Raw genomic sequence first — 21,487 nt, 5'->3', positions numbered from 1 at the left:
GCTTGGTGTCATCTCTGACTAATTGTTGCTCTTTCTGATAAGTGGCTATAAAATCTAGTGAAATTTTCAGAGATTATAAAGGAAGAACTGATAATTTCTATATCCATCTTCATTTAAATGTGATTAGAACTTCATTTTCAATATAAATAAATATGCATGCATAGCAGATCTATGTCTAGAAGATAGCAGTAAGAAATTAAAATTTTATACAGTATTTTCAAATAAGATTAATATAGTGATGAACATATGATTTATTATGTAATTAAAGACAGACAATTCCAATTTCATAGCATATCACCATCATGAAAGCACTGGGCATTGAGGGTTGATTCCCATTTAAATCTGCATAGCAATGCCACAATCCATTCTCTCATCTATTTCTCACCATTCCCAATTATTGTGATACATTTCTTCAGTGAACTTCTACCTGCTGACAAGTGGAAAGAATGGTGGAGTTGCCTGACTGGCAATTACAGTATTTAATATGGAAAGTATACCAGCATAGACGATTTGTGAGTGCATGCAGGAAAATGCACATGATGTGTTCACATATACACATATGCGGTGTGATAAACATTTATATAGACTCTCTTTCTCTATATGCCATGCATTTAGCAACTGTCTTGACAGTGCAGACATATCATTAGTTGTCCCACACCCTCTGTATACCTCCCTTCCTGCCATAGAAATACACTGAATGGCTTCCGTTTCCAAAACTCAAGTTAATGCACGAGGGGAATTTGGTAACATTGTGATTAATGAAGAATCACAGACTATACTTGGAGATTTAGAAACATGTAACCTTAATAGATGCTTCCAACAGGAATATTTAACTCTGTATTAGGTGATGTGGGAACTGTTTTAAAGGGTGAGGGAAAAAAAAACATTGAGCAGAAGCATCATCATGCAGAAACCAATCGTGCTAGCATTCAAGAATCATATGGTAGACCCTATGAAGTGAAGCGTTCATGGCAACAAGATGAGGTTAGACTCTCGGGCTACAAGCCACATCAGGTGGCTGAAAGGTGAATGAACCATATCTTCTGCCAATGTTTTGAGAACAATCTGTTCTCATCCTCAAGACTGCTGGGTAACCATTTGGTAGACTGTAATGGTACTGTATAGCAGTCATCTTGCTCACCAGATACTTTTGGATTTCTACTGGTAAAGGATTTTTCCTCTAGTCTCTGCGTCCAGACCGGCTCTGGGGCCCACCCAGCCTCCTCTACAATGGGTACCAGGGTCCTTTCCCGGGGGTAATGCTGACCACACCAACATCTAGTGCTGAGGTCAAGAATGAGTAGGAGCTATACCTCCACTCACCCCAAGCACCTGTATGGCACGTGGCAGGACAAACTTTACTTTACTTTACTTTACCAGTGGAGCACAAATGAAAAATAAGGTTTATTGTACAAATATGAAAATGTAGGACTATGTACAACATACTGTAGCAGAAGTGAAATCACATCAGAAATACTGCAGGGTGTATGAGGGTTATGGGTGTACTGCACTGAAAACAGTGGTCACCATTATCGACATTTAATGTAAATCTTTGTGATTTGTAAATTCAGTAATGATGTTTTTATTTCAAATTCTTAAGAATTTTATATGACTGTCTCCCCCCCACATCAGTTTAAGTATGCACTGTTGGAAACATATGTGTAAATGTCTTATCTTTTTTCAGTTCCGAAGCTCATGACACTTATTACTGATTTATTTTCGTGTAATAAAATTTGACACTACATGCTTTGACCCTATTTTCGAAAAATGCAGGGCTGCCAATATGATTTCCCAATTATGGATTTACAGTATTTTGTTCATTGTTCTTCGCCACTACATAAAATAACTGATTATTACACGAGTTTTTCATAATCCGACTTTTGCTTTATTTAACTTGTTCTCCTGTTTTGATTTAAAGTTGTGCAGGAAATTGTGACTACAGATTTTAAGACGTATTAACATACATAACCTACTGACATACATTCGTTAGTTTTGAAGTCGCTCTTTCTTCTCTGGAAAATTTTGTAAATATGGTGAAAATGTTTCAAGTTGTTTATACTTTTCGTATTTTCGGGACTTCGCTGTGGACTATTCTCTAATGTTAATAGAAATTCTCCATACAACCCGTCGTGTAATTCGTGGTACATGGAAAATGTACTAACATTTTTGTGGACTTATTTTATTCAAATTGAAGTTCGTATACAAGTACTTGCTGTTAAAAGAAGAGTATCCGTGTTTGTTAATGGTTGCAAGTCGGGTGATTTAGAGTATTACAATGAAAACGTTAATTGCACGACTTTATTCATATATTCCATTCCATAAATCGTGTAGAGTTAAAATAGAAGGGCTTTCACCTTCTTTGTGTGCTTTGTCAGGAGGAAAGGATTTGTGTAATGAAAGACATGGCTAAATCCAGAAGCTGCTAACTATGCTTGCTATTTGATAAGCACTTAAGTGTCTTATTTCTGTAGATCGTTGTGTAACAATTTGACGTGAATTTCTGTTGCAGGGCATATCAGATTTATTACTTCCAGAATGAATTCTGATAAGTTTACATCGACTCTGGATGCCAAAAACCATCTTGTGTGGTTTGACATGGAGGTTATTTTTAAATTAACAGTTTTATCTCTTTGTTTTGGAAGCATAATGTATGTTATGGAGACTCAACACGTGGAAAAAAACCAATAATCAATTTTACGACAGAACATGAGTACAAATTTAAAGGCTGGTACTGTAGGCAGAATAGTATAGGCCTTTTTAATTCAGATTAGTTCATTGACGATGTAAAGTTGGCTGTATGTTCATTTGAGGAATATGATGATTACCCAAATTGCTGAACCGGTTCATTTCAGATGACTATGTTGGATGTGACAGCAGGCCGCCTTTTGGAAGTAGCTTGCCTTGTAACTGATTCTAACCTAAACATTATAGCTGAAGGCCCAGATTTAGTCATCCATCAACCTGATAACATACTACAGTCTATGAATGAATGGTGTATGAAACATCATGGGATGGTAAAGTTGCTTGTTAATCTAACTTAATATTTTGTGGTGGCAGTAGACCAGTTATCAGTCTACAACAGTCATGGACTTGATTTAAAGTTTAACACATTTCTAAATATCTTCAGAAACTTTTTAAATAAGCTTTGCTACTAAAACAATAGGTTTTTAAAACTAATGTATGGTAACTACCTGTATTAATATACCTTGATATGTATATTTCTTCAAACTGTATTCATAGCTTACATTCATGTTTCTGTGTGAAAAACAAGAGGCATTGAAAAAAAAATTGTGTGGGTAAGAAAGCAACTACCATTGAGATGATGTTTGTTTCAGTCTGGCCTCACAGATGCATCTCGAAATAGTAAGATTACTATTCAAGAAGCTGAGCAACAAATTCTGAATTTCCTAAAAAAGCATGTTCCACCAGGTAAAATGCCTCTTTAACCACGTAAATACAGTTTACAGTTAAATTTTTAAATAGGGAAGTATTACTGAGTGCACATTTTTATTCCAACAGGGAAATGCCCAGTTGCTGGAAATTCTGTTTACATGGATAGACTATTCATGCAACATTATCTGCCAGAAGTTGACAAGTACTTGCACCATCGTATTGTTGATGTGTCAACAATTAAAGAATTATGCAGGTAGGTCTATTTGAAAAACAGGAAAGTTGTATTTATGTAAATGGAATATATAAGTAAGTACAGTACAATTGCAACATATTTTGACTAAAAGTTCTGGACACTAAAGAACATACAAATAATGCTCATTGAGTTTCTTCCATGAATGTGGCTTCCCAGTAACATTCAGACCCCTTGGTAGCTATTACAGTCAAGGAGGTCTCTGCACTTTGGTCAAAATTTCTGTATTGCAACCTTTACACAAATTAAATAATTATTTGAGAAAAGTCAGTTTTAACATGAGTTAATTTTCAGACGATGGAGCCCAGCAATATTTTTAAAGGCCCCACCCAAGATATTGAGTCATCGTGCACTGAGTGATATAAAAGACAGTGTTAAAGAATTGCAGTACTATCAGTCTCATTTCTTCAAGAACGAATGACAAGGAATTACTAATTTTGAATAAATTCCCAGAAGTTATTCTTATAAAGCTGCAGACACTCATTCGTTAACATTTCCTGACATTTTATGCAGATGATGGACTGATGAAGTAACATACAGTGTATTTCTTGGTTTTACGAACAAAAGATTGTTAGATTAATAATGCTCAGTGATAAGAGTTCTGTGCAGTCTTTGTATTGATTTGATAGGTTATCCAAATTTGGATATACATCCAACAAAGGTTAAAGACGGAGGCAGTATGACCTCTGAAACGTTGGTTAACATCGACCAGACTACACAGCGCAACAACCCAGAAGACGGAAATCTTCAAAGGTTAAAGAATTAACAACAACCCAAAAAATAATCTTTGTTCTGAATCCAGGAAGGACCTCCTGGCTAAATGAACCTGTCACACATACCAGTGTGGTGACAGATGAGTATGAAGCATTAGTGATTAAAAAATCTGCCTCGCAGACACTTGTTCCACATAAATCATATTTAACGTAAGAAAAAGAAAAAAGACACAAACCAGGAGTTTAAATAACAATATCAGGAACAGAAAGATACAAATAAAGCAGGAAAATAAATGGAAAACTGACAGTGTACTTTCTATTACTCTGTAACCTTTATTGACTGTGCATCACAGTTTACATGCAGTCCAGTTGGTTGTGCACTGCACTAGCATATCGCTAAAGCATTAACCCCGGAGTTTAGATTTGACAAACAGCAGTATAGTACAGGGATTTAAAAACCCTATTCCCATGTGATAAGGTTAATTTAATCTTATATCTTTGAAAACAAAGTGCCAGTATGTGATCCCAAACATCCACAAAATAATAGTTTGGAAGGTAATATGAATATTAAAATCCTTTCACACTCTTTCACAATTTGTATTTGTATATACACAAAATTACATGTATCCTATTCAGTTAACTGCAGCATCTAAAATTAATTTACAGCAAAACATCTAAAGATCACTTTACAGTGTGGCTTTCTGGGCAAGTTTAATAAAATATTGCTTTTATACTTCCATTTTGGAAAGAACTTAACTGTTGAAAGATCTTCACAAGGAAGCAAGAAATGCTGTTAGAATAACACTGACTGCAAGTACAGAATATCCTGTCAGGTATACTTCTTTGATGGTGAGAAACTTACCCATGTCCCAAGCCTGTAAGAAAGAACATGCCTGTCAGCTTAACACACAAAGTGTGATGAAGATCAACACTGCATAATTTTATGTGCTCTCCTGTAGAGAAGAATGGGATAAAAAAAAGGTTGTACAAATTCATTCTTCCTTCTATAATATGAATAAGAAAACTAAAAATTACAATTTATTTGGATTAACCAATACCAGAGTAAACAAATTCTATCCAATTGTTCATGGTGTGAGGCATAGAAATGGCCAGTTTGTGCCGATCTTAATTAAACCAATGTCTTTGAAAACATGTATCATATTACAACTTTGGCAGTATAGATGATATTAGTTCTTAAATTACTTAACAAAGCTACATAGACTGCAGAAGTTATTTGGCATTGTGAAAAATCATACTTACTAAGTGTCTAATGCCATTTATATAATGATAACATAGAGGAAATGCAAGGGTTGCCTTTACTGCCAGAAGTAATGCAGGACTCAGATGCATACTTTCAACTGCAGCCAAGTTTTCTGAGAAATGTCCACTCGTGAAAAGTCCACCTAAAATTAAATAAAACTTGAATGGTTCAGATCAGGGTCTTCTATGTTGTAACAACATGTAGGCTAGCTGGTGGTTACCAGTGTTCCAGATTAACATAGAATGTTGCTTCAGCATATAATATCTCATATTTCAGACACTAACCATTTCAGATTCATTGTTAATTAACCTACATAAAAATAAGTAATGCATTTTGTGTACTGTATATTATCACCTACATTCATATGTAATGTGCAGGTACAGGTATGTTACAATATGCTTTATTCGCTACAGTACAATTCCAATTTAAGTCGGTCAACATTCCTATATCTTACCTATTCCCCACACAGTTACAATGCCCCCCAGTGCCATTCCAGTTGCTCTGTGTGTCAGTGATAGGATAGTTGTTAACTGCGGTCTGTATATGGTAAGATGAGGTGACTGAGGGCGACCCAGTCTTGCATTCTTAGTATCAAAGTCTTCACTATCTTTTTGAGCTGCAACATTTGACGCACTAGCTACCGTTACTTTTAACCTGCAAGGAAAGGCTGAAATGTATCTTAATTCAATTACAGTTATGGAGTAACTGGCATTTTATTGTTGGATTAAATAGCTTGGTTCATGTTGATACATGATAAATGTTTGGTAGTATCAGAAATAATTTTATTCAAATTTATATAGGCTTCAGGTACGAAAGGGCATCCCAATATACTTTCCTCACTACTTGTATTAATGAAGCACATTTTATAAAGGCTTTTGACAGAATAAGGTGCATTTAGAAAAGCAAAAGCCTGCAGAAAATACTTTCAGAACACAATAAGTTAGGACTATCTTTCTCGCACATATTACAGGCGACTTGTCAGAAATGTTAGTAAAAGCATGATTTTTTTCACTTTTGGATCATCACAAATCTCCAATTTCAACATGGCAGAATGCTGCAAATATAAGCAATTATATTTTTGGCACTTGCCTTAATTTCACTTAATACATACTGCTCTCTGTTGCCGGAAACAACCTTCCAATCCAACTTACCCAGAGGCCAAAATTCCACGGTGAAGGTATCCTGACAACGGTTTCTGGGTAAAAATCCTGTAATTATAAAGGTTTATGAAATTGAATTATGCATTTCAGTACAAGTATCACTTCGCATAAAAGACAGTAGTTTACAAATTATAAGGAATTTATTCATCACCAATATGACGGAGGCAGTATGACCTCTAAAACGTTGGTGGAAATCTGCAAGACTACACGGCGCAATAACCCAGAAGACAACAATCTTCAAATTTATAATTATTACCTAATGCATTGTGAAGCCATTTTGTTTCTCAGCTAATATGGAAAACAAAATAATGTCTGCCAAACCACAGATTACGCTACTTCTTATTTACAAGAAATATCAAAACAATATCTAAACTCTGTGGAACAGAGTTCTTATTGGCTAGCTGTAAGTCATTCTGCATTTAGGGAACACGAAGGTTATTAAATATCAGAGATAACTTTATGATCACAATAACCCGCCACTTTATAGTTCTTACTCAGAACCGTATGAATCCAGCCCACTCCTTAAACTATATTTCACCAAGTTTAATGTTATCCTTCCAAATACGTTAAGAAAAACAGTGAACTATGACAAAAAAGACATGTTTAAAATATTTTGTTTGAAAAAATTTCATCTGAAGTTGATTTAAAAATAGCCATTCCAGAGAAAAGAGCTGCAAAGTAACAACCAATAGAATCTATTATCAGTAACCAATCATATTCAATGTCACACTGCGATATGGAAGATTGGCGTCGGTTATGGATCGAGTTGATATTCTCAGTATAATTTTCTTTTGAGGTAAGGTTTAAATGTGATTACCAGTTATAGTTAAAATTAATTATGACCCGCATGATGTCTGTTGTTTATACACTATTCGGAAATAAAAATAATTACAAATTTTAACATAGGTTGTAACATTAGAGCATTACTATCTTGTTAGGGGCTTTGATGATTTGCATTATGATACATTTTAATGTTTTTTTAACGTTGAGATAATGCGAACTTACTATACCATAGGTACATATGTGCATACAATCATATTTTTATTACAAAAGTGTTATACTTAGCATTTTTAGTTAAAGGTTTTTATACAATACTGATTAGGGGTGCTAGTGACCCCAGCCAGAATGTAATATTTAAACGTGTGCAAAATAAAAATTTAGCAGGAGTCTGAGAATGTAAATTGTTTAGCCCCCGTTCCCGTAAAAGTGCAGGCATACTACAGATATTTTTTACTGAAAGCGACATTGAATATGCATGTAAATGGGTATATCATCATCAAAAGGAACGTGTAAGCGGATTTTTGCTATAATATTTATTCGTTAGACCACTAACTGAAAATAGTGTGGATTACATTTTGACAGTTTTGGAGCCTTCCCTTTATTCTCAGCTTTTTAAGTAGGTTATGGTAGGCACATGATGGGGTTGGAGTAGGTTTGGGTATGCCAGTTTTTAAGGTATTAAGCGAAGTGGTGTTTAAAGAAGGAACCATTATGACAGGTGATAGTGACTGTTACATGGTCAAACTTAAAAATAACTTACTATAAGTTATTTTTCATTAAGTAGTAAGTTCTTAATAATCAAGATTTGTGGTAGATCACAAAAATGTGGCACCTGTATATGAACATTATTACATTTACAGAATAGTGTAGTTGGCCAGATAGAGATATTTTTTATTCATGAAGTAGTTATTTTGTATTTATAATCATTTGTACTGCTTCCATGCCACAATTCATGGTAGTGTTTAGTGATGTGTCTGAGAGGAGAATTATTTGGCCTGGTGGTCAGGGTGTGTTGAATATTAAATAGCATCTGTTGTTATTTTCAGGTATCAACAGAGTAAGAGTACACTCTTAAGACAGAATCAGATTGTCAAGGAAGAAATATGGTATGTAAACAAATTAACATTTTTGTATCTTATCAAATATATATTTATATATATATATATATAGAGAGAGAGAGAGAGTGTATGCATGCTTGTGTGCATCAGCTGTCTTACAGGGGTTTAAATTTTTTTATTTTATACTGCAATTTTAATTTTGTGAAGAAAACTGGTGAATTTTGAATAACTGTATTTCCCCAACACTATGAATGACAGTTAATGGCTCTAGCACTGTGACCATATACAGTCTGTTGAGCAGCTCTATGTATTTTTAGCCATTTAGCAGTGTTGCACTATGATTGAAGTGCAAAACTTTATGAAGTGGGGCTTTTAGTAATTACAAGTTTTATGTAGTGTGATTAAGGTGGTGAAGGTTTTAATTCAGCTAAGGCTTTACAGTCACACAAGACACGTGAAGCTGCTTTACTTTGTTGTGTCATCTCTCATAAGTTGGGTCATTTACCAGGTGTGAGTAGATGTTCCTTTAAATGACTGTCCCATAAATAATGTCTTTACTTGTGCCAAGTGGTTCCTATAAGTTATTCAGAACATTAATATAAATGTGGGACATTGTGTACTGTATATTTACCTATTCTGTATCCTTGTCCTAGTATTATGGAAGTTCTGTGTGATGTAAATAAATTCTGATTCTACTGCTTAAAGAAGTAGGTATCTGTGTTAACACGTTTTTATAAATGTGTACATTTCTATATATTGAAATAACATTTATTATGATTTCTTCTCAGTAACTGTGTCAGGTTGTGTCATATTTGAACTATGGAAATTGTTTATATCCATATGTATGATGGCCACAATATCAATGGAGATGTTAAATAAATTTTAGATGAATTGCAATAATATTCACTTCATGAATACATACACATGCATGTGAAAACTTGGTACAAATGGGTTTCTTGTACCTAGTTGCATTGTCAGTTGTTGATTTTGTTTATTTGAAAATTTTTGTTGAACAGCCAGAGAGAAACTTTCGTAAATCCCCAGCTCGAGCAGCTGCTGCAGCAGCAGCAGCAGCAGCAGCCGAGAATTCAGTCCCTCTCAGACGAAGATCTCCAGCTCGCCGTGCTGAAAGGTCTCCAGCTCGCCGTACTGAAAGGTCTCCAGCCCGTCGGTCTGAAAGGTCTCCATCACGTCGGTCAGAAAGGTCTCCATCACGTCGTTCTGAAAAGTCACCATCTCGTCGTGCTGAAAAGTCACCAAGTCGGACACCTCAGAAACAGTCTCCATCAAAGAAATCACCAAGCGAGAGAAAATCCCCTGCTCGCGTGCGAAAGTCTCTTGCAAGAAATGTGCCAAATATTGTAATTCCACCCAAGGAAGAAATAATTCAACAGCGATCAGGTGATGAATTTTAAATTCTTTATTACTTTCTTTGTAGACTTCTGTAAATGGAGTTATATGAAAATTGAAACACATGGAAAGTAACCCTGTGCAGCACATTATTTTGTTTGTCTCTTCAGCTAGGGTAAGTGGGACACCCAGGTTCTGGTGTCAAAATTATGTGTACAGTGGAAGAATTTGTTCATATGGGTTGTTGTTTCTTGGCTCTACAACCCAGTTGTGGGCTTTCACTGCCTCTTTTTTCAGAAGTGTGCATTTATGAATAGTGAGTGACCATCCCACTGACTCTGCACAATTTCTACTCAATCCTGATTTGACTGCCAGAGCCATCTAGCAGTTAATCAGGAGACTTGGGTGAGAAGTGGCTGCTGAATTTTGCTTATGAAACATTTCGTATCATGCTCGTAAGATTCTTTTACATGCCGTAAATCTACAACATGGGACTTCTAGCTTTACTTCCCCTCCGAAGGAAGTTGTACTACAGATTTTTATCACCCTTAAAAATCCATCGACCTCAGCTGGGACTGAACCCGCGAACCTTGAGGTCCAGTGGTGAGCACGCTAACCACTAGCCCATCGAGGGTGGCTGTTTGTATGGGTACAGAGGCTTCAAACCTTTGTGCTACTGTACTACAAGGCTGCTGGCCTGATGAATATGGTTTTAGTGGTTCAGTGGTATGTGAAGAACTGCCAGTTGGATTGTTTGTTAGCAGTGACACACAATCCTTGAAGTTTAATATTTAAACATTTGCACACAAATTAAACATTTACATTGTCAGTCAATTACAGCTGACAGTTTTCTGTAAGGTCTGGATTAGGGCTCAGATCTTAGCATTAAATAGTTTGACTTTACAATTAGTGACCTTAATGAGTTGACAGTTTTGAAGTGATTATGCTGTTTAATAACCTCTTTGTGTGAGAGTTTTTTTTCAGAATGATCTTCCAGCAGATAGTTTTCTCCTATTTCGTTAATGGTGCACCATCAAATTGGTTCATGCTAGCATTGCCAATAATTATAATTTTAATGGATTGGGGAGTTTGTTTCCTGTGCAAAACAAGCATTGTCATTGTTGTGGTGTTTAAAAGCAGAGAATGTAGTAAAATTTGAGATATTTTTTCTTGATAAGATCTTGATAATTGGGTTTCACACATGCCCACTTGGAATAAATTCTTTTTCTCTCACTCCACTCATGAACATTTTGAATCTCATAAGTTTATTTTCTTGTAGTGGTTCTGCACAACCATGCCTCAGGAGATGGACTTGATTTTCTGAGCAATGTAAGGAGATCAAGAGAGCCATCTTTACCATCTGTTCTAAGAAGATCCACAAGAATTGCAGTACATGAGGAGGTACCATGCAGCCTTGACATAGTGAGATTTTTCTAGATTAGGAAAAGTGCACTTTCACTTCAGTTGTAAAGGTGCTGGGAAAAATGCCAATATTTTTGTGGACTTTTTCTGTGTGTAACGTTTAGAAAGTTGCATTACTAATGAATTTGTTCACTGTAATGAAGTTCTTGTTATAGTTCATATGTGTGCTGTCACTACTGCACTGTATGTATAAATAAAATAAGAAGTAGGTAATTTATCATTGCTTCAATAGCTGATAAGTAAGAGCAAAATGTAGAAATTTGGGTCTTCAAGTGCACAAAGTGATGATGTCTTGCACATCATAGGTCAGTCTACTATCAGTAGAAGTGAACTAATATATTTCTGTCTGCCTTTGTTTAAAAGCAGTATTTGGATCATAAGGGATGCTTACATTCACTCACTCTCAAACTCTAAGGACTGTCTCCAGATTTTCTGTTTCAGACTTTCTTCCATATGGTCATTTGTTTTGTATACTTTATCCATCAAACATCTGTAAATAAATAAAAGTCTGAGGGGTTGAGTCAAAAGTACTGGTCATTCACAACTTCATTGCAAAACACTCATTTCAAATCTATCACAGAAGTATCTGGTATGGGCAATTGATGAAGATTCCCTGGTTATGTGTAAGCTGATTAAAGAATTCTGTTAGTGTTATTAGCATAACCTACCTCTCAGAATTGTTTCTGTAGAACATACAAACCCACTTGTAAGAAATCTTCTTTGGTTATTGGCCACATAAAGTCCTGTGCTTTCATCCTTAGTGTAGACATCTGTCTTCTTATCAAGAGGCAGTTTAAAAACAAGTCTTTTTGGTAATTGGTAATTTAAAAGAGTTTTTAAGACACAGTTTGTCAAACGCAAAAGAGTTAAAATATTCTTTGATTAGCCATTTTTAAGAGTATAGCTGTGAAAGACAAAGTTGGGTTATTGGTGTGTGTTAGTTTTGCTGATGAGAGTGACTTGAAATTTGTATGAGAGCAAATTCTCCAAAACTTGGAGAATTTTAAAATGTCTGATTTTTAGAACTTGAAATCTCCTTGAAGGCAGAGTTTGAGCTTGTTCACAGATCCCTACAAAAAAGGAATCTAAACTGTTTGATCTTTGCTGCTTTATAATATAGTATACCATTTTGTTTCTCGTAGTTTGAAGACAGATTGGAAGAAACAAAGAGAATTGAACAATTAAAGGTATCCATCAACGCAGAAGTGGAGTATCCTGAAAAGCTGTCATTGAAGTTAGAAAATCATGAAGTTAAGGAATTTGGTGGTGTATTTGGAGTTCTGCTGTTGCAAATTATTTCACAACTACTATTGTTGGCAACTCATTTATACTGTTCTGAGGTGAGGAATATTAACAGATACTAATAAACTGTTTCCTCATGCAACCCTGATAACAAGTAATATTATTAGAAGGAAATGGTGTGAAGATGGCTGTCTTTTAGGTTGTAGCACCATGTAGTCTGGTAGAAGTTTGCCAACATTTCATATGTCCTTGCTACCTCCATCATGGTGATGATGGAGGCAGCAGACTACATGGTGCGACAACCCAGAAGACAGCCATTTTCCTTCTTCCTCATAATCAACACTTTGTTGCTTTCAACCATTAATATGATCTATTAATGGCTTTGTTGAAACTATTTGCTTAAGTGTAAATTATTGATGGAACAGAGGTCTGATTCACACAGGGTAGAGATGAATGCTGTAACAGTTTGGTGGATTTTTAACAGGTACAGTATGGAGTGAACAATTTTAGAATCCCATTTGACTGGAGAGTGTATTTTGACTTGGAAGTAGCTGCATTGTATCTTGGATTCGTAGTACTACAGTTGGTGATGTCTATTATACCAGTGGGAAAACTTGTTGATGGATTGCCAGATAAATTGGGCAGACTTAAATACCGGAACAATGGTAAGATTTTTATGATACTTTTGCATTTTAAACTTTATGGTAATATACTGTTATGTTGTGTTTTTCAATTCAGTTTTCTTTCTAAAGCAATCTTAAGAGAGTGTTATGGTGTACTTCAGTTATGTACTGCATTCTTTGTGTTTTTGTATCCTTTGTTCTTCGTTCCTCATTGCAGATATACATGTATTGTTAACAGAGCTAATGAGTGGAATGTGTGTGCGCGTGTCAATAAAAATGTTTCAAATAAGCTCTCAGGACTGCAATACAACATTCCCTCAGTACCATGTTTCAGCAAAATTAATTGAGGAGTTGAAAATGAAACATGGGGATTTCCATCTGTGACTTTGCCATGATGCGTTTATTTTATTCCTTTCATCAAAAAAAAATGTCAGTTGGATACACTGTCTTTGTATTCTTGATTTGGGCAAATTTAATTTAATATGTTGAAATTATGTATTTTCTTACAGGGTTACTGAGTGCCATTGTCACTGTAGCAATACTTGCAGTTCTTAAATATTTCAAGTTCACTGTGACAATTATTGCTGACAAGTACATTCAGTTCTTTGTCACTGGACTGGTATATGCATATATCCTTGCTTTACTGCTATATATTCGGGGAGGACGAGCTCATATAGTGGCTCAGAATCCATTCGCAATGACAGGTAGTTTCATATATGACTTCTGGATGGGCAGAGAGGTGAATCCTCGTATTGGACCGTTTGATGTGAAAGTTGGTCTGTATAGAACTGGAATCATAGGAATGGTGAGTGATTCTGATTATTGATTCATTACACTACCTTTGCATGATAAATCCAGTAGTTGTGATGATGACAGTGATAATGTCATTATATTATGTTTATTCATTGTGTTCTTTTTTTAAAAGAATGGGAATATTTGGTATTCTGTAATTAAAATGAACTATTACTAAAACAGCATAGTAAATAGTGTCATCAAGCATTCTTTTCACTATGAGAGTTAATATCTGATCTTACTTATACTGAATGCTCTGCATTATCAGATTCTAGTTGAATTTTAAAATAGTAATTTTCACCAACATTTTAGTGCAAGTCACTTCTAGAACAAGTTTTCTAGTCAGTGGAAAGGAAAATATGCATGCATTACTTATAAACAGTACCCTTTATTTAAGTGGAATATGTTTCTGTATAAATGGTAACAAAATGTAATAATTATACATTGTTTAATTGTGCTCTACTACAATATGCAAAACTGTACATTTGTTATGGCAGATTGTGGTGAATGCTGCATTGATACTTAAAAGTCTGGAACAGAGTAGTGGGTATTCACCCACTCTACTACTTGCTGGTGGACTTCAAATTTGGTATGCGCTAGATTTTCTTTGGTTCGAGGACGGTTTTCTGGCCAGCTTTGAAGTTATGTATGAAGGCACAGGTTACATGTTGGCACTGGGCTATAACATGTATCCTTTCATACCAACCATCATCACAAGATTTGTGCTTATCTACAGGTTTGTAGTTTGTATCTTTTGTTTGGTTAGAATAACAATTTCTTACAGATGTTGATCACCTTCTTCCTTGTGATTTATTTTACATTTAGAGAACACTGCTAGAGACATTCATTGATGTCTCCACCTTGTATATGGTCTTCCTCTACCCATTTTTCCATACGGTTTAATAATTTTTTCTCATTTTGTAATCTTTTGGTTTCTTATTTTTATTCTTTATACTTATTTCTAATTCCTGTTGCCTCAAAAATTGTATATTTCACTTTATTTGTGTACCCATGTTAAAATCTCTTTTGCCAGTTTCATGCAAAATTTTACCTAGTACTCTTGTGGCTTGGTTAACATGATCTGTGAATTACAGTATTTGGTGATCATTAATGTGGATTCCTTCATAACAGATCAGATGTGATGAATATTTGAGATGAAATGGGAATATAATTGATTAAGACATCAGCTATTTATAGGTTTTAATAAAACACTTTATATGGAGATGCTTACTTTACGTAATTTCATCAGGACTATATGGTGGAAGGATTTGGTATTAGTGATGATGCTGTTACTTTTTTCCAAATAAAATTCATGCATAAATGTGACAGGAAGATTTCAGTGGTTGATACTTGGGAGGGGAAATTAATCCTTTGATTTCATTCTACTACACTTTTTGACATTCAGTTGTTTCCATTGCAGTTACTTGAAAAGTGTGCTGGTTGGTAGTTTGTTTACTCTGAATTAATTAGATAGTGTAGGAGAGTAGGTTTAGAGTCCAGTTGTAGGATACCATGTAAGAAGTCAACTGACTTCCTGCTTAAAGTATTGTATGATGTGTAGAAATGTGGTTTCCTGTGGTAAGATTGAGTTTATGTTTGTTACGAATCTGTGCAGGTAATTAAGATTGCAAAAAAACAAAGTATTAATTATTAATATCTATGAATGAAAGTAGTGTTTAGTACACTCTGTGATATGTTGCAAATCGCTGTTTAATTTGTTTTAGGGTGGAGATTCCCTTGTATTGTTTAGCTGTTATTGCCATCGTCAATGCTATCGGTTATGTAATTTACCGAGGTAGTAATTCGCAGAAGAGTGAATTCAGAAGAAATCCATTGAATCCTGCTTTGGCTCGTGAGTAATTTCTGTATACAGTTCATTCCTTTGACAATGTTTAGAAGTTACAAGACTTAATTTGGTTTTCATTTATATTCATGAGCAAAGCTTCCATTGTCTCCATCCTGTCATAAGTGTGTTACTGGCATGAAACTTCTCATGACTGTCACATTTAACCACCTATAAGGTACAGGTGTGAAAAGATTTCTTATTGTCACACTCCAGTTATGGCAAGTGATAAGCATATTACTGCAGAAGGTACAAATAAGTTCTGTGCTGTTATGTACCACTCTTAAATATTGACTGCATTTACATTGGTATTTATTTATATACTTATATTTATATGCAGTCGGATAATTTTTTGTCCAGTGTAAAGATTGGAAGGTATGTCCTACCTCCTGCCCTTCACATCACTTATAAAGTGATATCATTCATGTGGTTGGTTGAAAATCACCGCCTTGCATCTGATTGATCAGCTTGACATGAAGGACTCGACTTCTGAAATGTGCTTAAACATCAAAAACATAATAGATACATAGTAACTTTTAAGAGCAGTGTGACATGCACCTAAAAAACGTATTAGATGACATGTGATATACCTATGGGAAAAATGAAATAATATGGTGGCATATATTTGTTACAGACTTGGAAACAATACCAACATCTCGTGGAAAGAAGATTCTGGTTTCTGGGTGGTGGGGCTGGGTGCGACATCCAAATTACCTTGGTGATATTATCATGCATTGGTCATGGGCCAGCACTTGTGGTGAATATTTTACATTTATTATTTAACTGTTCGTGTTTGGAAGCTTCTGTAAGACTTAACATTGGCTTGTGATTTGTGTTTCTCCTGAGATACATTTAACCATTATTTTGTCTTCAGCATGGCTTCCATTACATATCATTCTGCTCTTCTTCCAGCATTGTTTTTGATGTTACAGGGGGTAGTGGATTCTGGTCATATCTAGCAAACATTTTTTTAAGTCTATACAGAGTGATCAAAAGATCATGCAGCCCTTTCCTGACATGTTATATTTGTCAAAAAATAAATTAGATTGGAATCAGAAAATAAAAAAGCAATGTTATGTTAAGTGTTGGAAATGTCCACCACATTTGGTGATGTGTGCATTCACTCTTTACCTCATGTTTGATGCAACCCCATGGAAACAGCTCACGAGGTAAGATATTTTTGATTTGTTTGGCGCAGGAGGATCAGGAAATGTATCCCTAATCTCATCCTGGCAAGTTAAGTAAGAACAAGATACCAGTAGCGTTTGATAATGAACATTTGTTCCATTTGCGAAAAAGACATCCTTGTTCTTTAACTGTTGAAAGACAGCTGACAGACTGATGCAAGCAGGTTATAACATGACATGACCTATGTGAGCTCTTCAGTAGTCCTGGTGGAATTGTGTGTATTAATCCAGTCATATTATAAGTCCCAGCATTATGCTAAATAATCTCATTTAGATTCAGAGCATGAATATGTTGTGATTTGGGGTGGGAGTGATATGATGGTGCCTTATATTCAATCATACATCTTGGTGTTCAAGCACTGATATTTCTGCTTACTTTCAGTCTTTTTGTATTATTGTGATGGGTACATATATCAGTAATTTTCATTATCATTGTTCTTGAGGATTAGATTGTTTTAACTCCAGGGCTCATGGAAAAATTAGTTTTTTTGTCATTTGTGTGTTCTACCTCTTCCTACCTTTTGGTATAAACCGGTTAAATATTTTAGCCATTTATTGTCTGTGGTGGAGTAAGTATGTTTATTGTGACACCCTAGATTGCCAAATCCTTTGCCTTTTCTTGTAATATTCTCTAGCAGTCTGAACCTTTCAAAGCCCAGCAGTAACTGTATGTACCACCTGCTTGCAGTTAGTAACTTTGTGTATTGTGTGCATGGCTATTACATAATTATCATTGCAAATAGTGATTTCATTAATCAGTTGATCTTTGGAATGGTGAAGTGTTGTGTTTTCTTTGAGGCATGAACTGAATTCTTAATGTAGATGAACTTTGGCTTCAAACGGTTAAATACTTTCATGTGTACAGTATATATTGTAGATTGATTTCTTTTGTAGGCCTTGTTCATCCTGTGCCATATGTGACAGTGCCCTTCTTCACAATGTTGCTGTTGCTTCACAGAGCTAAGAGGGATGATTCACGTTGTAAACAGCGTTACAGTGCAGCCTGGGATCGATACAGCAACCGTGTTAAATACCGTGTCATACCAAAGGTCTATTGACCATTGAGAAGCACACTTTGAAATGCTCAAACCATGACAGGTCAAATATTTTTTGGTTAGTAGTTGATCTCAGTAGGAGAATAATTTTACTTCTTTTTTTCTTTCTTTGTTTTTTATGTTACAAGAAGAGTGTGTTAAAATATTATGAGTTTATAAGAGAAAGAGAATAATAGGACAGTCTAATGAAATTTAACATCATTTTTATTATTTACATATCAGGTTATTTTATCTGATGTCATTCAGAAAATTAGATTGGTGTGCAGTATTCTGACTAGGCATTGTCTTGTCATACTACATATAATTGATCATAGCTATTACTTTTTTAAGGCTTTTTCTGTTTAAAATTATGCTTGTCCAAGAGAATGCAAAATACTTCCCTGATAATGATAATGTGTGTTAAGCTTTTATCTAAACTAAGACCGTCCGGATTGTTGCCTTACATAGACATTAAAATTTTAGAATGATTCGCAGTATATCTGTAATTTCTATGTATTGGTCTGGGTGTGATTGTAGATATTTTTATAGCAGGTCATGATATGTTTATTTTCAGATTAATAAACATTATTCTTGGCATCACTCAAAATGTGCCATACATTTCTTTTCATAAGTCATAAATGTATATTATACATAAATGTGCCTCATGAATGATTAAATTTTCAATAGCACACATTATTCATAGTTTTAATTTGACATCACCAGATATTTCAACTTTTGGTTCAGTTAAATGTAAATTTTTGCAAATAAATGATATGTTGTGGATTCAGTACCTATACCTAGTTGTGAGTTGATTCCTATTGATCAGAGAAAGAACATTAACTAATCAATGTTATGCAGTGGAGTGAGCCAAAGAATAAGGTCTGCATAGGGACATAGGTTTTATTACATATTCTGTTACTTTAAGTTAAACAGTGTACCTGTAAAAGATGTCTGGACCAGTGTCACTTTTGTAGATATTTATGGACTGTGTAAGTTAGGTAGTGGTTTCCAACCTGAGAAGATTCCTTTGGAATTTGGAGCTAAGCTCTGAATGTAAGTGTACAGTTTAGGCACATGCAGGAAGGTTTCCTTTCATTAGGCATGACAAAACTGTTAGTGCATTGGATGCTGCTGTCTTTCATTCAGGAGATACATGGTTGAAATCTTTGCCATGACTAACTTTCCTGATATTTTGAATGGTTGAAAAGGTAATCCTGCATTCCTTGTAAACCGCTGACTCTAAACTTATTAAATAAATAGTATATTTATGAGCGGGGGGAAAAAGCGTTTCTTATCTGGTTGGTAGTGAATATAATTTTACAATTGATGATTTTCACAAATCCTTTTGAAATCGTGCATCTCAGTAAACTTGTTATAAGAATTTGAAAGAAAGTGTATTGATTATGTCAGTAAATCCAAGATTTTCCATAGTAATTTTTAGTTTTTATCAGTGAACTTCTGCTTGTAGTTCCCTTGAATTGTCAAAAGATTACAAATGAGGTTTCTTTTCACTAATACTGACACACCAAGCAATTGAAATTTGGATTTCATTGTGCCAAGGTTTCTTCATTTTTCTTTATTTCCATCTCTTTTGTGCTTACATGGTCATGCCTAGAAATTAATTTGATCATACATAACTTTACAAATGTTTTATTCATTCCTTTGTTCTGAAAGAAAGTTGATGGTATTGCAAAATGGAAGTATGAAGGAAAGAATTGAATTTTTGTGTACTTGATGTGAAGGTTGGGAACTACTCTCGTGTAAGATGCCGGTGGTATTCATATCACAGAAAAATGTTTAATTTACTTTTCCCATTAGAATTTTTTAAGATTATGGAAATTATAAGAGTAATCTTGTTAGCAAAGATATTTTATTGTTACGATTTAATATAAAGATGGTTATATTAGCTTGTATGTAGCACAGATGAAAATTTATATCCAAAGATATTTTACTTATGTCATGCTGAACTTATTGTAACACTTAAGATTTGATCATGGGATAACTCATCTTAGTCTGAAATTTTACTGTATTTTCAGTTGTTTTATATGAATTGAAATATATATGGAGAATATTTGAAAGAGCACTGTAGAAAATAAGAAAAAGTGCCCTTCATAGGATGACAGTGAAAGAAAAATATAATTAGATGACACAGAATATTGTGTAGAAGTTTATAGTATAGAGAATAGTGTCATTGCCAATTGAAATGAAGCAAACCATGCTAGTACAGAGTGTTAAGTGTTCTCAGAATAATAACACTTCATTTTGACTGACTGGTTCTATTGTTTTAAAGCGGGCCTTATCGTTGACAAAACAGCATGATAAAGGACAGATGACAACAGGATCAGTCCAACTTTTAAATTTCTGTCATCCCATTCATTATGATCTCCATATTGGATCACTGCATTACGATTGTTGATCCAATCCTCAGGAATATTGGTATAATTGTTAAACCAATAACAAGCCCATATATTTCTTTGCACCAAGTGAGATTTTTTCCTCACTCTGAAAGCATGTACAGTATTGTGGTCCTTACCACAGGTTTTAGATTTGTTGATCTGGTAGTACAAGTGGGAGTACATAGCAATATACAGTACTATATTACTTTACGGGGAAAAGGTTTCTTTCTTGTTATACGTGTATGCGAAGAGTTTAGTAACTGTATTACTTTGAACTAGTTAAAGATGAGTTACAAATGGGAATACATAACGGTTGATTGAATGTCACATGGTTTTGTATTCATTTTCCTTTGAACAAGGTGTACTGTTATTCCTTGAAGATCATGATTTGACATACATTATTTTTCATGCTGATTTCAAATGTGGTGTGTATAAATAGGTTATTTCCTGGACCTTTATTTCATGACCATGCATATCATCTCATACTGTGCTGATCCAAGCATGTAATATTACATACTGAAATATTCAAATGACTGTGGTCAGTGGTGGATTTTCAAGGAAAGTAACTCACCATTTACTGCAAGAGAGCTGTTGCAACTCTTTACAAATTCTTTCCATCTGTTTATGCAAGCAGGTTTAAACTTCATAATTAAGGTTTTGAGTGAAGTAGCATTTTGTGAGGAATCTTGACTCCACTACTGATTTGTTTATACATAATACAGTATTGATAGTTAAGTATTTACCTTGCCAGTAGTATTAGTGTAGGTTTTCACATTATGTTAATATAGAAACATTTTTATGATTTTATTGCTTGTTTTATTGTATAATAAGCATTTCTGTTTCGAACCGAAGTATTAGAGGACAAAGGCAAATGTTACAGTACTAGTTTTTGTAAGGGTCTTTCTGCTACCTTCCTATTCCTTTCTCTTCATTGCTGTGATGACTGGTGGCATTTGTGTCATGAGAAACTCATCATCAAAACA

At 34.7% G+C, this 21,487-nt stretch overlaps 3 protein-coding genes across 12 annotated transcripts; 2 read left to right on the top strand and 1 right to left on the bottom strand.

The window, feature by feature from the left end:
- The first annotated feature begins 1,810 nt into the window (after positions 1–1,810).
- On the top strand, positions 1,811–4,657 carry LOC110831830 (oligoribonuclease, mitochondrial). 9 transcript variants are annotated; one of them, XM_087352035.1, is made up of 6 exons: positions 1,811–2,390; positions 2,510–2,601; positions 2,853–3,014; positions 3,336–3,429; positions 3,520–3,646; positions 4,273–4,657. In XM_087352035.1, exons 1-6 carry the CDS (start codon positions 2,276–2,278, stop codon positions 4,307–4,309), a joined length of 627 nt encoding a protein of 208 aa, XP_087208161.1. In that variant the 5' UTR covers positions 1,811–2,275; the 3' UTR covers positions 4,310–4,657. The 9 variants fall into 9 exon arrangements, with proteins under 9 accessions (XP_087208161.1, XP_021923946.2, XP_087208176.1 ...); XM_087352050.1 differs by having other exon boundaries at positions 1,823–2,024; positions 3,938–4,657; XM_087352027.1 differs by having other exon boundaries at positions 1,823–2,141; positions 3,938–4,657.
- Positions 4,658–4,666: 9 nt separating this feature from the next.
- Positions 4,667–7,180, bottom strand: LOC110831845 (succinate dehydrogenase cytochrome b560 subunit, mitochondrial). The gene is made up of 5 exons (XM_022068273.2): positions 7,034–7,180; positions 6,769–6,825; positions 6,072–6,271; positions 5,617–5,759; positions 4,667–5,231 (listed from the first exon to the last, which is right to left on the bottom strand). Exons 1-5 carry the CDS (start codon positions 7,051–7,053, stop codon positions 5,127–5,129), a joined length of 525 nt encoding a protein of 174 aa, XP_021923965.1. The 5' UTR covers positions 7,054–7,180; the 3' UTR covers positions 4,667–5,126.
- A 102-nt stretch (positions 7,181–7,282) lies between these two features.
- On the top strand, positions 7,283–21,381 carry LBR (lamin B receptor). 2 transcript variants are annotated; one of them, XM_022068268.2, is made up of 11 exons: positions 7,283–7,573; positions 8,604–8,663; positions 9,632–10,016; positions 11,245–11,366; positions 12,530–12,727; positions 13,114–13,294; positions 13,762–14,057; positions 14,542–14,780; positions 15,769–15,896; positions 16,522–16,644; positions 17,969–21,381. In XM_022068268.2, exons 2-11 carry the CDS (start codon positions 8,661–8,663, stop codon positions 18,130–18,132), a joined length of 1,839 nt encoding a protein of 612 aa, XP_021923960.1. In that variant the 5' UTR covers positions 7,283–7,573; positions 8,604–8,660; the 3' UTR covers positions 18,133–21,381. The 2 variants fall into 2 exon arrangements, with proteins under 2 accessions (XP_021923960.1, XP_021923962.1); XM_022068270.2 differs by lacking the exon at positions 17,969–21,381 and adding an exon at positions 17,049–17,948.
- Positions 21,382–21,487: the final 106 nt, after the last annotated feature.

The sequence above is a fragment of the Zootermopsis nevadensis genome, unplaced genomic scaffold (assembly GCF_977971745.1).
Source record: "Zootermopsis nevadensis isolate Lab colony 2312 unplaced genomic scaffold, Znev_1.0 Znev_ptg000002l, whole genome shotgun sequence".
Lineage (NCBI taxonomy): Eukaryota > Metazoa > Arthropoda > Insecta > Blattodea > Termopsidae > Zootermopsis > Zootermopsis nevadensis.
This window is presented reverse-complemented; position numbering and strand designations above follow the sequence as displayed.